Here is a 16,993-nt window from a genome sequence, read left to right as displayed (position 1 = left end):
TGTTAGTCCCTCCAGTTTTATCAATAATTGAGTTGATTGACTTATGATTCGGTATTTTGGACAACGTATATGTCCAAAAATCACAATAAAGACACGGTAGTTTAGCGTTTTCGAAGTCGTAGAATCCATTCATCGAGGATCCAAATGTTAGCCGCTCCAGTTTTATCAATAATTGAATTGATTGAATTATGATTCGGTTTTTTGGACGACGTATCTATCCAAGGATCACAATAAAAACACGGTAGTTTAGCGTTTTCGAAATAGTAGAATCCATTCATCGAGGTTCCAAATGTTAGTCCCTCCAGTTTTATCAATAATTGAGTTGATCGACTTATGATTCGGTATTTTGGACAACGTATATGTCCAAAAATCACAATAAAGACACGGTAGTTTAGCGTTTTCGAAGTCGTAGAATCCATTCATCGAAGATCCAAATGTTAGTCCCTCCAGTTTTATCAATAATTGAGTTGATTGACTTATGATTCGGTATTTTGGACAACGTATATGTCCAAAAATCACAATAAAGACACGGTAGTTTAGCGTTTTCGAAGTCGTAGAATCCATTCATCGAGGATCCAAATGTTAGCCGCTCCAGTTTTATCAATAATTGAATTGATTGAATTATGATTCGGTTTTTTGAACGACGTATCTATCCAAGGATCACAATAAAAACACGGTAGTTTAGCGTTTTCGAAATAGTAGAATCCATTCATCGAGGTTCCAAATGTTAGTCCCTCCAGTTTTATCAATAATTGAGTTGATCGACTTATGATTCGGTATTTTGGACAACGTATATGTCCAAAAATCACAATAAAGACACGGTAGTTTAGCGTTTTCGAAGTCGTAGAATCCATTCATCGAAGATCCAAATGTTAGTCCCTCCAGTTTTATCAATAATTGAGTTGATTGACTTATGATTCGGTATTTTGGACAACGTATATGTCCAAAAATCACAATAAAGACACGGTAGTTTAGCGTTTTCGAAGTCGTAGAATCCATTCATCGAGGATCCAAATGTTAGCCGCTCCAGTTTTATCAATAATTGAATTGATTGAATTATGATTCGGTTTTTTGAACGACGTATCTATCCAAGGATCACAATAAAAACACGGTAGTTTAGCGTTTTCGAAATAGTAGAATCCATTCATCGAGGTTCCAAATGTTAGTCCCTCCAGTTTTATCAATAATTGAATTGATTGACTTATGATTCGGTTTTTTGGACGACGTATCTATCCAAGGATCACAATAAAAACACGGTAGTTTAGCGTTTTCGAAATCGTAGAATCCATTTATCGAGGATCCGAAGGTTAGTCCTTCCAGTTTTATCAATAACTGAATTGATTGACTTATGATTCGGTTTTTTGGACGACGTATCTATCCAAGGATCACAATAAAAACACGGTAGTTTAGCGTTTTCGAAATCGTAGAATCCATTTATCGAGGATCCTAGGGTTAGTCCTTCCAGTTTTATCAATAATTGAATTGATTAACTTATGATTCGGTTTTTTGGACGACTTATCTATCCAAGGATCACAAAAATTTGATGGATCAGCAGTGTTCCTCCAATTAATCAAAAACGAATGACGCAAAAGTAGTTGAATCATACCGGTATTTAGGAGATATTGTAACAAAAATGATGAAAAATCCACCTAAGACTTATTTATACTATTCAGATGTTGATAGCATATTTTTGGGAAGATTGAAAAATATCTGTTTTTTTGTTTTTATCTAGATTATCAAATATTTACGTCTAACTGCATTGAAACTCGAAACTCAAAAATGTTAATAAGGATGTAATGGTAGGTCATAGTCGATATGTAATCGGCAAATAGTTAACTAAAGGTACGAATTTCACTGCGTACCTTTCATGATTCTTTTTAATTGAAACAAGTCATTTAGATGCTTCATAGTCACTCATCTATATACTCTTCTTATAAAGTTATTTAAAGTGCTCTTGATCCTGTAGTTTTCTATTTTTCCATTTTTCTATTTACCGTAGTTGTTGCAAATTTATTATAACAAGTACTAAATCAGAGAGTTTTTATTAAAATATGTGGAGTAAAGTAGGTGCAATAAAATACAAAGTGAATATTAATCTTTATATTCGATACTACTACAAACGTAGAGCTCATACTAAAAATATGGAATGAATACTCTAGAGAGCAAAAGTACAAAAGTAATGAAAATAAGTTCGAATGAAATACCCATGTGAATGTACTGCTACGTATTTTCTATTTAAATTGCTTTTAAGAAAAAGAAAATAAATCTCAAGAGTGTAAGAGTCTATAAAATTAATATTTTCTTTTGTTGTAATATAGTGACTCACATATAGCGGGATAAAGTTAAAAGTAACATTGTTGTTATTGTTATGTAAATTTGCGAATAGTAATTACGTATTTAAGTTATACAATACTTTGTTTAAACATAATATTCATGTTTAATAATACATGAAACTTTAACGCATTCCCAACCTTCTATAAATTGCTACAATATCAAATTATGATTCATGAATTATTAGTTTTGTTCGTGGGTCACAATGAATTTTGAATCAGTTGATAACCAATTCAGGATCACCATGATAAGCATGCTTCACTACAGGATTTCATTCTTTCGCGGACGATTTAAGGATCATAGAAAAGATAACTCTTTGACTGATTTTTAAACTCATCACTACATTTTTTTTGAGATTTTTGTGCTCAATCTTTCGAAATTAGATTTTAAGTTACACTTACTAATTTGTTTCAATTCAAATTAAGTTACACTTCTTATTAGTCTTGATAAAAATCATCCGGTAACTGTTATAATTTATTCAGAATCAATAACGGATTGAATCGATATGACTTTCGAACTATTTATGGAGGATAAAGAGAAAGAGAACAATCTGTGTATATGAAAGATCCGTCGAAATGTGCTAAATAATGCTGGTACCAAATTAACACAGAATAAATTTTCAGAGAAACGACAAATATTATTAGAGAGTAAATACGAAATAAGATCACTCTAGAATCACGTTTTCTCATAATAATTCTTTTGGGTTCTATTTTTTAACCTCGCATATTTCAATTCATCTACAATTGCCACCTTTGCCTACACTAGCGCTATTCTGAAATAATTTTAAACTGTTAATAATCTACCCTTTATAGAACTGTCACTCAAACCTCAAAACTGAGCAATTCCCGAATGATAGTTTTGAAAGTGCGCATGCGATCAGTCCTGAACTCATTCGAAATCGAAATCGCGTTCAAGGCTTTTGTTATGCGAATAAAAAACAAACGAAAAAAGAATTTTTTTTTAGAAATATCTACTACTTTCACACTTTTTTGAGATTACTCTCGTTATTTTTCACACATTCGATACAATCTTATATTCACTCATAGTAATGTAATATGTCAGAGCTTGTGCATTGAACCAAGAGATGATTTATGTTGTTTCAGTTCGTCATCGCTGTTGTACTTCTTTCTGCCCACAGAGAAAAGACTCCAGATGCCAAAACAAAAATCACTCAAGTGGAACAAAGGTAAATTTGTAGACTAAAATAGATACTGAAATGTTAATAATGCATTGTTTCATTAGGAGGGGAAGTGATACTTCGGTGACTTGTAGTGACTTTTTAATTTTATGTCACTTTATATTTGCAAAATTAGTTGTTCCACAACAATCAGATATTGTGGTGATATAGTATTTCTAATTTCAATTCATAAACTCAAATATAAGATAGTTAATACCCTGATATAAAGGAGCTAGAACAAAAACAAAAGCTTCTATTGCATAAGAATCTGTATTAACCAGATTTTAATAAATTAGTTCGAATATAAAAAGGCCAAAAATATATAAAACTAAATGTTTGAGTATATTTTATTTCACATACGAGGTCTGGTTAATAAATAACGAGACTGGTTACAAAAAAGAGTTTGATTATAAAAATTTTTCTACATTTAATGCTTGCCGTCAATATACTTCCCTTCCTTCGCTACACACTTTTCCATACGTTTTTTTCATTGATCGAAGCAGTGCTGGAAGTCTTCATTGGCGAGTGCCTTTAGGAGCTCTGTCGTTTTTTGATTCACCGCAACTCAAATAGGGTCCCTTTCAAAACAGATTGTTTTCTAACCTTTTAAGGCAGACCCGTTAACGCAAGAGCTTTTGGTGAGGAGTCAGATTCTTAGGTACCAACTACTTAAAGACTTTTGTCATGTGTAATTCCTCGTGTAATATTTCTGGAATTGCATCAGTCACAGGGCGACCTGGTCATCTTCTGCGCTTACAACAGTCCAAAAATACGCGCACGAGATAGAGAATTGTCCCCATAGGCAACAATTGATAGCACTCAGTCGAAGCTTTTTTCAATTTAACGAGAAATTTGGGATTGATACGTTGCTCCTGTTTTTCGGTACGAGAAAAAAACACGTTCGTTTCAAGCCCCTACTGCACAAATACTATAGTAGTGACGGAAACGTATTTTGGAACGTGCATAGACAAGATATCTAAATTCCCAACGCACTACTCGTTTTTACCCCACCCTCTAGGCGCGCAGAATAATATATATAATTGTAGATGACACTTGGATCTACTAGTATAACCCAGACTCTAAACAAGAGACTAAGGAGTGGTGTGAATCCAATACTCCTATTCCTACGTGAGCTAGACTATAGTAATTGGGAAAAAGCATCACTACGAAAATTGATCCAATGCAGTAGGATTGCATATCCACCTTATGCAACAGAATTGGATGCCACTGATTGCATTTCAAAAAATTCATACTCTGAAATAATTTTCATCAACTACAATAACAGCCGATCAACGTCATAAAGACGGCCGAGGGTAAACATAGGATATTCTCATATATACTTGTGTTAGCTTTTCTTGTTTTTTCCCGTTAGTTGTAGTTGTTTTGTATTGTTTTTCGGTTTAATGATGTTAAGACGACTTCATGGATACTTTTATATCTATTTTAGATATAGAAACTGAAGTATTTTCGAGATTTTTTTAAGATGCAAGAAAGCTTCCAAGCAATTTACATCTTTTGTATTTACTTACCACTTAAGTTAGGTGAGTTTTTATTTCCACTATTGCGTTCAAGTTTATCAAACATGAGTGAGTACCTTTTAATGCTGCAAAGGTACAAGAACAAACAAGCTTTAGGGGGAATTAACCCGTTTATATTAGATAAAAAGAATTCAGAATCCTGCCCATTTTCCGCACGTTACTAATATATTTACTTTTTAAATGCTTGCCTACACCAAACACAACACTGCATAGTCCGAAATCCAACACTTTCAGGAGAAAATTTCGTGCTTTTTAAAGTAGCAGCTCTCAGAGAAGAAATAAAACTGTAAGTAATAAGGTCTAAAATCCAACAAAAACAGAAACATAAATCACATAGAAACTTGCTCCACGGTGGTCATTTTTAAATGGGCATCAGCTAATTTTGACAAATAGCTCAAAATTAAATAATAAAATCAAACCATAAAATCACGTTCATCTAATAGAACACATATAGAACAACTGGTACATTTTCTGACGTTGCAAATATCAATGAGGCGCCATTATAAACGAAACAGCAAACTTTTAGGTTTATATATATCTGAAAAGAAGAAGATCATGGTCATTTCTTTCTTCATTGTTCCATCGAGTTGATTTCAAAAACAACTATGAGCTTCGTATTAGTCGGAGAGCTGGTCGTCACTTCGACTAAGGTACTTTCACAAGGCTGAAACTTTTTCTATATGTTATTTAATATAGTTAAAGTAGAAAAATCAACTTCTGGCAGGGTTAGCGCGGTTGCAACGATATACACTGTTTTTTGCATATTGCAAATTTTTTATTTAAAAAAATGTATCTTCACAAATCTGGCTTTCGAGTATTTTTTTAATTACACAATTTTGAATATAAAAAAAATTGCCAGTTGATTTGCTCGGTTGCAAGTATCTGTAAAATGGACCGAAAGTTGCTAAGACGGGTAGTACAGTATTTTCATCACAAACGTCTACCGACCCTGTCGACCCTTCAGCTAAAGAATTTTTACCTGAATATAAGGTTGACATACAGGTAATACATTCTTAGGTAGGGGAGTAGAACATTTTAAGACAAATTTCCGTTTGTCAGTTGCAACGCTGCTTATTTCGGAGCAAGTTAACTTACATAGTTTCGTCTAATTTACTAGCGAAATACACAAAGAATTGCATTTTTATACTATTTTTGGATACTTGATTGTTCGATATCCGTTTCTTTCCATATTTGAGTGTTTTTAGAGTCAGTTTTCGACTCAACTGTATATTTTTTTCATATCTCCGCTACATTATTGTGATCAGTTGTGCGTAATAATTTTTTATAGTATACTTTTCAATGGCAAGATGGAAATATTGTACCATCATCTATATATCACGTTTTGTTAAAATCCAATGAATTAGACAATACTACTTCAGGTGAGGAATTTTTAACATTAATTGAATTAATTGTATGAACATTTATGTGTGATATCACGTATTTATAATAATTTATTTTCCAGAGAGCGAAGAAAATGTAGAGGACGACGATGTAATTTCGAGAGACGAGATTATTCCTGACGAAGAGGGAGATAAATAATTAGTTATTGGAAAAAAATTTTTCTTAAGTATTGTAATTAAAGAAAAATATATATGAAATTACCTGTATCATGATATTTTATTATAAATACCTAACTTCACAAAATAGTTTACAAGATATTTTCTTTAGGAATTTTAGGAATTTCGGTCCATTTTACAGACACTTGCAACCGAGCATATCATCTGGCAATTTTTTTTATATTCAAAATTGTCCAATTAAAAAAATACTCGAAAGCCAGATTTGTGAAGATACATTTTTTTAAATAAAAAATTTGCAATATGCAAAAAACAGTGGATATCGTTGCAACCGCGCTAACCCTGCCAGAAGTTGATTTCTCTACTTTAACTATATTAAATAACCTATAGAAAAAGTTTCAACCTTGTGAAAGTACCTTAGTCGAAGTGGCGACCAGCTCTTAGACTATATTCTACAAGGAGCGATTGGAATGCCTGCGAAACGATGTGTGAAGAAGATATCTAAAGAATGGATCAATATAGATCAATTCATGTATCATAACATCGTGATATACAAGAATCTGCTTTTTATATGCGAGTTTTTCGTCGCTAACAATTTTCTCGTATGCCAAGATGCTCCTTACTCACCAAACTTAAACCAAAGTATACGCGTAATGAATCTCTTAGAAAAGTTTCCTGGGTTTGTTTTTAATTTTATATTAATTTGCTTTGGGAAAAAAAGTTATTCATTATTCTTCGATGGAGTCTCGTATATTCAAACATTACTATGTGAGAGTGATGGTGGCATGGAATTTTGACTTGCATCATTATTAAAATGGTTAACTGAACATAAATGAAATTTCCATTAGTATCTCACTGCGTAGGATGGGGATCGAGTCGAACAATTAATAAAGTTATTTATGACTGCATTGAACGTCGAGCCAAAATTGTTAATTATTCATTCGTCAAACAGAGTTATTGCTTTTTAATGTAATAATGTTATTGTATTAATTATTTTGTAAAACATAATTCATGTAGAATTGAACTTTGTAGATAACAAAGTGAAAAAAAGAAATTCCTTCTTACTTCAAACTGTATTGTTGTATTAATTATGTATGAACGTGATGTAAATATAGAAATTTCATCATTATTTATATCAGGAATAGCGACATAATAAAATTTATTAAAAATTTTCTTCAATGAAATATAAGGTGTTTGAGAAAGAAAACTGCCGCTTCCTAAAAGTTACCAAACACATGGTATATATTGATTCAAAATATTCTTCATTAAAATCAATACACTGTCGCATACATTTGATCCAACTGTAGAAAAACGTTGACCCCCAATTTATTTTTATCTCAGGGAATAAAAAGAAATTATTGGGTGCAAAATAAGGACTATATGGCGGATAACCTATCAATTCGTTGTTTTGATTTTTCAAAAACATTTTTGTTTAAACTGATGTATGAGAGCTCCCGTTGTCGTGATGAAGAATGATTCTTATTCTTCAGTAGGTTTCCCTGATTTTTTCGAACACTTCTGGCAAATAAATACTATTCCAAAGGAACTAGTACTTTATCCAAGAATATGAGATCTTGTATTTTGAGAAATTCACACACAATCCACACATACTCAACTATATCAATAACTATGAATTATTATACTATCAACTATTATAACAAACGCATCTTCAGAGCGAGAAATTCGTCACAAGGAACTTGGTTTATTATTAATGATTGAGGAACAGAATGCGTTCAACAAACTATATTACCCTCAATCCAGACAAACTTAACAATTATTTCGTGAATGTTAGTAAGAATATTAGCTCTAAAATATATCGTGATGCTCTTTTTTTCCTATTTCCTTCTAAAAAATGCATTGACTGATGCTTCCTTAGACCTGCAGATATATTTTAGCTAGTGCAAACCATACTCAGCATTCAAAACAAGACTTCCAGTGGCATTTATGGATGATCAGCTAATTTTAAAATTTTCCAGAAGCGACGATTAACGTTTATGTACTCTAATCAAAGAATTCTTTGAAAAAGGTCTTTTCCGTAGCTCTCTAAAAACAGCTATAATTGTTTCTTTGTGAAAGAGTGACGAGAAAAATAACACTAGTAACTATCGTTCTATTGCATTATTACCAATCTGATCGAAGATAATTGAAAGACCATCCCATTGCCTTTTTTTGAACATATCTTGAAAGCTCAAAAATTTGATTTGATGAATACATGCACTAATAACGGTATATTTTCTGTTCTTGATGGAATATGTACCTTACTTAATAATACATTTTCTACGGCTTCGGTTTTTTGTGATTTCGCTAAGCTCTCGATTGTATTGATCATGTAATTTTTATTAACAAACTAGAGTATTATGGCGTCCGAGTTGTACCTTTAAAATGGTTTGTATCTTACCTTGAACTGGTACCAGCTGATGGTAAAGTATTGGGTAATTTACCAGTTGGCAGTGGTGTACCTCAGGGTTCAATTTTATTTCCAATTCTTTTTTTTATATTCATTCATGATGTCACAGACTTACGAATTAATGGTGAATTCACTTTATTTTCGTCCAACATACAAGCTTCACATTCTACCATGGACAGAGATCTCATTACTATCAAGACCTGGTCTGACGTGAATGAGCTCTATGTAGACACTGAAAAAACTAGTTTTATCCTACAAAGGAGTTTTACAACGTCTAAAACTCAACAATGATTTAATCGCATCTTCTGAGGGATTTGTAGTTTGCACCTCTTCGAATATTTCTTCTAATTACAAACGAGAGCTATTTATTAGATTTATGGTTAAACTAATAGGGCTTATTGCGACCTCCATTTTAAAAAATTTTGATTCTCCCCGCTTATTTCATTTTAGAATTTGATTGGTTGGTTCTCAAACACTTTCACAACTTGATTGAGAGACCTATTCATAGCTACCCTACTAGAAGAAATTTGGATATTTACTTAACAATAGCCACTTCTTATTTGGTAAAAAATTCCATTATCTACAATGCCAAAAAATTATTCAGTAAGTTTCAGAGAAACCCAAAAAGTGCAATAGTTTTCAATAAATAAATGCGAATATTCATAAAATAGTTATTAATTTTAGAGTAAAAAAAGAATTTCTTCACTTCGAGGGCTGTGATCCACTCTGTTGTTCCCTCTATATACTTCGCTTTCCGCCAATAGCACTCTCTTCGATACTAACTCTTATCACAACGAATGGTTAACGTTAACAACAAAGTAAAAGAAAAAATACTTTTCAGGACATACTCTCACTTCAGTGAGTGAGTGATTTGAGTGAAATATTCACGCAAATTTCTGAAATAACCTATGTTTTGTTTTCAATAATGTTCTATGAACAATTAAATACTGTTCTAAAGCTTATCTCAGATAAATTAACAAAGTATTGGATATCTAGATGCCCAGGTACATTCACCCCACAAATCGGTGGTCTAACAAAACTTGAGGTTAACAACGTCTAAACATGGTACCAAGAATAGGTTTTAGAAATTTTGGGTGGTTTTTAATAGTTTTCGAGTAATGAACTCGAACACGGCAATGCGTTACTTCCGGGCAAATAAATTATACACTCAATTTGACATGAGAAGTCTAGATTATATATTCATTCATAAAGGATTGATTATTCATACATTTTGTTCGTGAAATATCTCACTGAGTAAAATTTGTTTGGGTTATTCAGCAATTTTCAATTAGTCTGATTCACAGAGACTTAAGAGAAATTAGGAAAATTAATATTGAGATACTAGAGTTGTTGCTTCATTACCCTGGAGTAGATTGAAATTATTAGAAAAGAGAAAGAAAATAATCTACACAATAATTACTAAATGGAATATAAAGAAGGAATATTTTCTTCTTATAAGCTTCTCGGAAACTATTTTTATCACAGCTTCTGAACGTCACGTTCGATTTTCGGTAGACATTTCCAATTTAAAACTCAACCTACCAAAACCTTTTATTTTTATTACTTTGGTTTCGTGTATAGAAAACGTTTTAGTATTAAATTTTATTTTAGTATTTAGTATTAAATTTTTATTTAATCATAGACATATATTGAGTTGTACAACAAATTATAGGAGTTTAGTAATTGATATTAGCAGTTTACGTTCTCGCGTGGATTTTACACTAAAATTAAATACCAATAAGCTATTTTTGTGTCGAAATTATACCTGCACGCCTCAATAACTTATCATGCACCTCATGAAAATTAATCATTATATCATTTTAAGTCTAATAATACTCAGAAACGAATAAAGTATTTGAAATGAGAAAAAATGGAGTCGTAAAGTACTTAGCACTCCAAGAACTTAGTCTTAATAGATGGCGCTCTAATCGAATATTAAGATACGAAAGTGAAGTTGATTTTAACCAACATTTTTATCTTCCATTTTCTTTTATTTAGGCAAAAAGAATATTGATTAGTTAAAATTAAATCAATGATTAGAGAAAACCTTCGATTTTATATTAGAAAATTTAACCTGCAATACAGAAAATTATGATCCTTTTTGTTGTCAAATTATATTTGAAGTTGGATGAGGATTAAAAATCTCAATTTCCAAATACCAAAACTAACCAAATGAAACGAAACAACCCGTTAGCGGTAGGAAGGATCCTGTTATATAGCTATGGACCGATTATTTCGGTCAGTTTCCGAACGATAAGGAATGTCATCCGGTTTATTTTCCTCGCATTTAGATTCTGATCTGGTTAACCCTGATCATAGTTTCCGAATAGCCTCATTAATATTGAAAATCTCATTATAATATGATACCCGTTTCCAAACTGCATGAAGGGATTTGACTACGAATTAAAAATTCTGGGAGCAGGCGGAATACTTATGTCATTAATTCAATAAATATCCTTTAATTTTTTTGTTTTCAATGCATCATATTTTTGTTTAGAATATATTTTGTCCATTATTAATTGATAGAATATGTTATTATGACTCAAAAAATGGAATCCGTTATGATACATCCGACTATATTATTATATATAGTAAATATAATGGTGAGTAACTTATAAACAAACACAAATCGAATAAAACATTTATTAGTATTGTATCCAATCCGTATATTTTTATATATTTTCGCCAATTTTCAATAATAAACCTGTTAACGTTCTCTATAAACAAGTCAGCATTTTCACATTTTCAAAATGAATAGGTCATAAGATGTGTGCTTTATGTTGAGTGAAGAGAATATTAGAACTCCTATTCAATCTTAGTAATTTTTTGTAGAATTAATGTGTGCTGTTTAGTTAATTAACTATTTTCATCTTCATAAGAAAACTTATGCACTAAGTGTTCCGCATAGACCGCATCCTGGACTCTGTCATTCCGAGCCACCTCGACTTCATGAGTAAGTGCTGCTGGGCTCTGTCACTCCGAGCCACCTCGACTTCATGAGTAAGTACTGCTGGGCACTGTCATTCCGAGCTACCTCAACTTCATACAAACTCAACAGCCTGCCATCAATCATGTCCAAGAAATGTTAAATTAGAAACAGTTTAAGCGTGTTTACAACTAGACTATCTTGTTAATGGGATGTGCTTAGGCATTGTCAGTGAAAAACTGAATCTTGCTTGGTGTATTGGCTCCACTATTTCCTGAACAAAGCGACGATCTGCTATGTTGCCTCTAATAAACAAATAGTATTCTACCACCATATCCATTATTACACGATACTACAACACACTTTACATGATTATCAGTTTGCGGATCTCCGTGTCGCCTTCTCGTCCAATCATCGTGTATTCCTAGAAAAAAGCGCGATTCTTATTAAAGAAAAACGTATTCGAAGATATACTGTACGATCATAACATTGTTTTAGTTGAAATTTATGTGTAGAATGTGGAAGTGAATGTAATAAATTAAAGCGATTGCTTCTTGTTAATTTGCTTCATTTTATGGTTGTAATGGCCGAAAAATATCAACAAAATTGACGACTCTTGAAGGTTTTAAAAATCGATGGAATGCTGAAACCATTGTGTGATCAACAGAACCCCAAAGAAATATATCATTGATTGTATAATATCCTTTAATGTGATTTTTATCACCATACACTTAGTTATGTGCTGTTTTGTAAAGTTAGGGGATCCGGAAAATGATGAATATACACACACATGGAAATGTCTTTTCATCAGACATTAAAGAAGAATTTAGCTTTCAGATGTTATATTGTGAAAATTCTAGAAATAGTGAAAGTCATTTTCATTTCTTTCTCTGGACACTTGTACGACGACCATCCGTTGTATCCAATTGTTTTGTGTTCATAGTTGCCTCCATTGTCACTTAATCGATCTTCAACTTCGTTTGATGACAAATTTTTACTTTACCTTTATTTTGAAAAAAAAATAGTTACTTTGGGAAACTTTGATACCGATCACGTATTTTTTTATCAGAAACATGTATGCTGGTTTTCTGTTGATTAAATAAGTCTAGGGCTTTGTCCCCACTTTCATTATTAAAATTTATTAAATAATTTCCACTTTTTCTAGAATGATATACGATATATAGATTCCAAATGAAAAATTTCCAAGCACTTAAATTTAAGTTGTAAGGCAGCAACTACTGGTCGGTTTTTATGGTTTCAAGATAATTTATGGAAAGAAATACCACGATAATTTTTCAGTTTCCTAATAATATTCATTAAAAAAGCAGCTATGACAATATGACCGAATTTTGTATTAGTAAAACATCACATGTCCATAATGTGAAGGAAAACCTTTGTAATAACTCTAACAATATGGAAAAAATTGGGTAAGCACAGTTTGGGCTATATTTCTTATAGTCTTATAGTCAAATCTATCTCACAAATATGGTGACGTATATCTTGCTTTTTTTTGACGAAATATTTTCCTCATATTTTACACCTTACATTTTCAATTGGACCTCATTGTACAGAAAACTCTCACGTGAAATGTTCTGATTTGATTTCTCCTTATTTTCAGTGTCAATATTTATTTGCCCTCCAATCTCAGCGGTGAATCTCTACTTCTGTTTGCATTCAAAATCAGCTTCTATATCTTTGAACTTTTATACAGAAAAAAGTATAAATATTTGTTATAAGATGGAAGTCTGACGAATCGCTATAAATAGATAACATCAATGGTTATGGAACATTTTATTAAAATCGATTTCTTAGCTAAGGTAGATCACCGAACTCCCACGATTTGAATTGGTTGCGCGAATAACTTTTCAAATTGTAAAATTCGATAAACGAGACACAATTTTTATGGAGACACTTGGACATTTGGAAAATCTGGGAGGAGATTACATTACCTTATATTCCAAAAATTGTTACGGGCGCAGTGAGAAAGTTTACGTGAAAAATCAAGTAAATCTCACCAGTGCATTTTCCATCCCCATTAGGTGAAACCCTCTTACAAATCCCACTTCGTTCATCGTCGGTCTTGCAAGTTGTCTACGGTTTTGTGTAACCTGGTGAACCTGCGAATAATACAGCCGCAGCTGTACTTGCTAACACGCAATCAGCGAAGAACCGTTTGTTTATCGGATCTTTCTTACTTCTTATTTCTTTCTTATTTTTTTGCAGTACACATTGCTGTACCATTCTAAATCCAGCCTAACTCCAGACCTGCTGAGGAATCTTTCTTATATCAGAGCGAAATATATTGATTAGTAGCTTATTCATAGAAAGTGTTATTGTCAGTTGAATTATCATCACTATCATCCACGTAAGATTATTCATTCAATAAAACTATTTTCACAGCTCATCAAGAAACTTAATTTTAACGAATCTACGAATTGACACTTATAAATAATTAATAATGAATTACTTTTGCCATTCAATATTTACATGTTACATATTTTATACATAAATGATAGAGTGTGTACATTGTTCTATTTACCATAAACATAGAAATTGAAGATTGAAAGTTTACAAAATTTTCCTTGAAAGTATGAAGTAAAACCAATGTACTCTACTGCCGCATGTAGAAACTAATCTACATGGTGTTCCGGGACTTGATGCAAAAACTTTCTCATAAATGATTACGTATGTCCATTTAGAGTGTTTGACGGAATAAATAAGTCTAATATCTGGTTAACAATCCATAACTTTTACATGGAAAACGTGAGCAATCTAAACATAGCAGAAATGAATCTTTCAATCGATTTTTCAACAAAAAAGTACTCGTTGTTTAACGCGATAAAATTTATGGTTTAGGAGATATGTCGATTATTAGATCATTGTACATGCCAAGGAAACTGTTCGCCATAAAGAGATATTCTGAACAAAGTGATCATAAATTGTAATTAATTACTGAAAATACTTACAGAAGGTATTGAAACTCAATCAAACATTTCTAATTGGACTGTATACTGCCGAACATGGTGTTACTTATATAAGGAAAAAACTGAAATGTAGAAAAATATGATGAATATTCAAAGTGGGCACCTTGGACTTCTATACACTTACGGAATCTTCAAGATTCTGCCTTATAGCGTCACAATGAAAGTTTATTCTATGGATCACTAGTAATATGATGTTCGATAGTACAATTGTTTATTCATATATTTATTAGCTCTTTGGAAAATGTTTGATTGTGTTTAATACTATCTGTGAGTATTTTCAATGTATAATTACAATTTATGTTAATTTTCTTCAGAATGTGTATTTATGGCGAACGGTTTTTTTGACATGTACAACGATCTAAAAATATATATATCTTCTAAACCATAAATTTTATCGAATAACTTTTTCCCACTCACGAATTTTTTGCATCAAGTTCCGGAACATTCTGTATAATACACAATATAAGAAGAAGTTTTTTTTACCTTGATAATTAAATACCAACATCCGACAAGATTCTATACACACACTAAACTATGACGAAAATTCATCAATTCCAAAGAGAATAAATCTATCAATCTACACTGGTAAAAAAAGAAAAAATACCTTTTTAAATTATTAGCCTTTAGTCAAAAGATAAAATACATATATACATATACTTATTCTAATTATTACCATTGTGTTGTGTTCTTTATCCAAAATTTTCACACCAGCAAATGTATTTGTTTATCTCCGTTAACGTTTGAGTTATTATGTACCATATATTTTTAGCCTTAAAAACATCAAATAAAAGATCGAAACGTTAGCATTTTAAAAAACTCTTGGACAGTTTTATTTTAGTCCTCAACCCCCAAGACCATTCGAAATTAATCATTCTATTTTCCAATATATGAGAATTATAGGTTATAACTTCACTTAATATTACACTGAAATAAATTTTTATATGTTATTAAATACGATGGCTTTGGTTTATGAAGATTAACATTATTTTTATAGCTTTCACTCAGGTAAAATTGCTTCGCACGCTAAACTAACGGACTATGGTTGTAAATATAATCCGTCTCAGCAAACTGTGCCTTTTATGACCTCCTGATATAAAATGTTTGCACTAGTAATGAATGGAAGTTTACAGCTAGAGAACTTCTTACTTTTTGCTGTTTATGAGCGTATACTTATAATGTTCAATTAATTTCTGACATATATGAGCTCCTATAAATTAAATTTCATATTTTTTTTTGGTGTGGTAGGTCTACTTCGTACCGCTACCAACACTCGCTCCCCGGCTATACACGTATGGAATTCATATATGAGCTCAAAAGGAATTTTCCCTTGTTCCAATATGGCTTATTATTCTATGTAATTTAGCATTCATACTGATTATTGGACTAATTTCAGTGGTTCATCCACTACGAAGCTCTATATTCGTACGTTATCGCGCTATTATAAAATACAGCGAGGACTTAGCATCTACTAGTTTTTTTTTGTTTTGGTTGAAAATAGTATTGAGGAAAATTAGTATTTACTTAAGAGATTCTATTGCTACAAAACAGTGGACGTAAGGGCATAATATATTATCCTTACGGACCATCACGACCACACGAATTGATACAAAACTGCACAATCACTAGCTTTCCAGTCAGTCTTGTTAGACTTTTTTTTCTTAATTCTATAACTTTAATAACTAAAAAATTGACGATATCAATTCTTACAATCACTTTCGTGGAACCAAAACGGTGTATGCAATTTTCCCGAAATTAATTACCAAGACGAAACATCTTGATGGCTATTGAGAAAAAAAAAACATACGCGACACTTGATTGTTGGAAATTTTGTTAGTTTTGTCTTTAATTGTATTTAATTATATTGTTGTCAACTTTGAGGAATATATAAGTGGATTTCTATGATTAATACTTATTATTCGAAAAAAGTTAACACCATCCGCATCTAAGATAAAGAACGTTAAAGAGAAAAAATGTACGAGGGCTATGACTTAAGTTTTGAGATATACAAACAAAAACAAATATTTATGATTGGATATGACTTCATTGTTTTTCAAAATATTCTCCTATATGATCAATATACTCTTGCATGAGTTTGAACCAATTATTGAAGTGTTTT

The 16,993-nt window shown here is 31.7% G+C and overlaps 2 protein-coding genes across 2 annotated transcripts in view; one reads left to right on the top strand and one right to left on the bottom strand.

Moving 5' to 3' along the window:
• LOC130448897 (formin-like protein) overlaps positions 1–6,665 on the top strand; it is a 29,286-nt gene extending 22,621 nt beyond the window's left edge. Inside the window, exons 3-4 of the mRNA XM_056786472.1 lie at positions 3,435–3,517; positions 6,509–6,665. Of these exons, the coding sequence (XP_056642450.1) occupies positions 3,435–3,517; positions 6,509–6,566 (141 nt within the window). The 3' untranslated portion in view covers positions 6,567–6,665. The remainder of the gene's footprint in view (positions 1–3,434; positions 3,518–6,508) is intronic.
• Positions 1–16,993, bottom strand: part of LOC130448896 (GTP-binding protein REM 1) — a 223,700-nt gene that overhangs the window by 158,739 nt on the left and 47,968 nt on the right. The window lies entirely within an intron of this gene.

The sequence above is a fragment of the Diorhabda sublineata genome, chromosome 9, assembly GCF_026230105.1.
Source record: "Diorhabda sublineata isolate icDioSubl1.1 chromosome 9, icDioSubl1.1, whole genome shotgun sequence".
In the NCBI taxonomy this organism is placed as follows: Eukaryota; Metazoa; Arthropoda; class Insecta; order Coleoptera; family Chrysomelidae; genus Diorhabda; species Diorhabda sublineata.
Note: the sequence above shows the minus strand (reverse complement) of the source record. Positions and strands in the feature narration are given on the sequence as shown.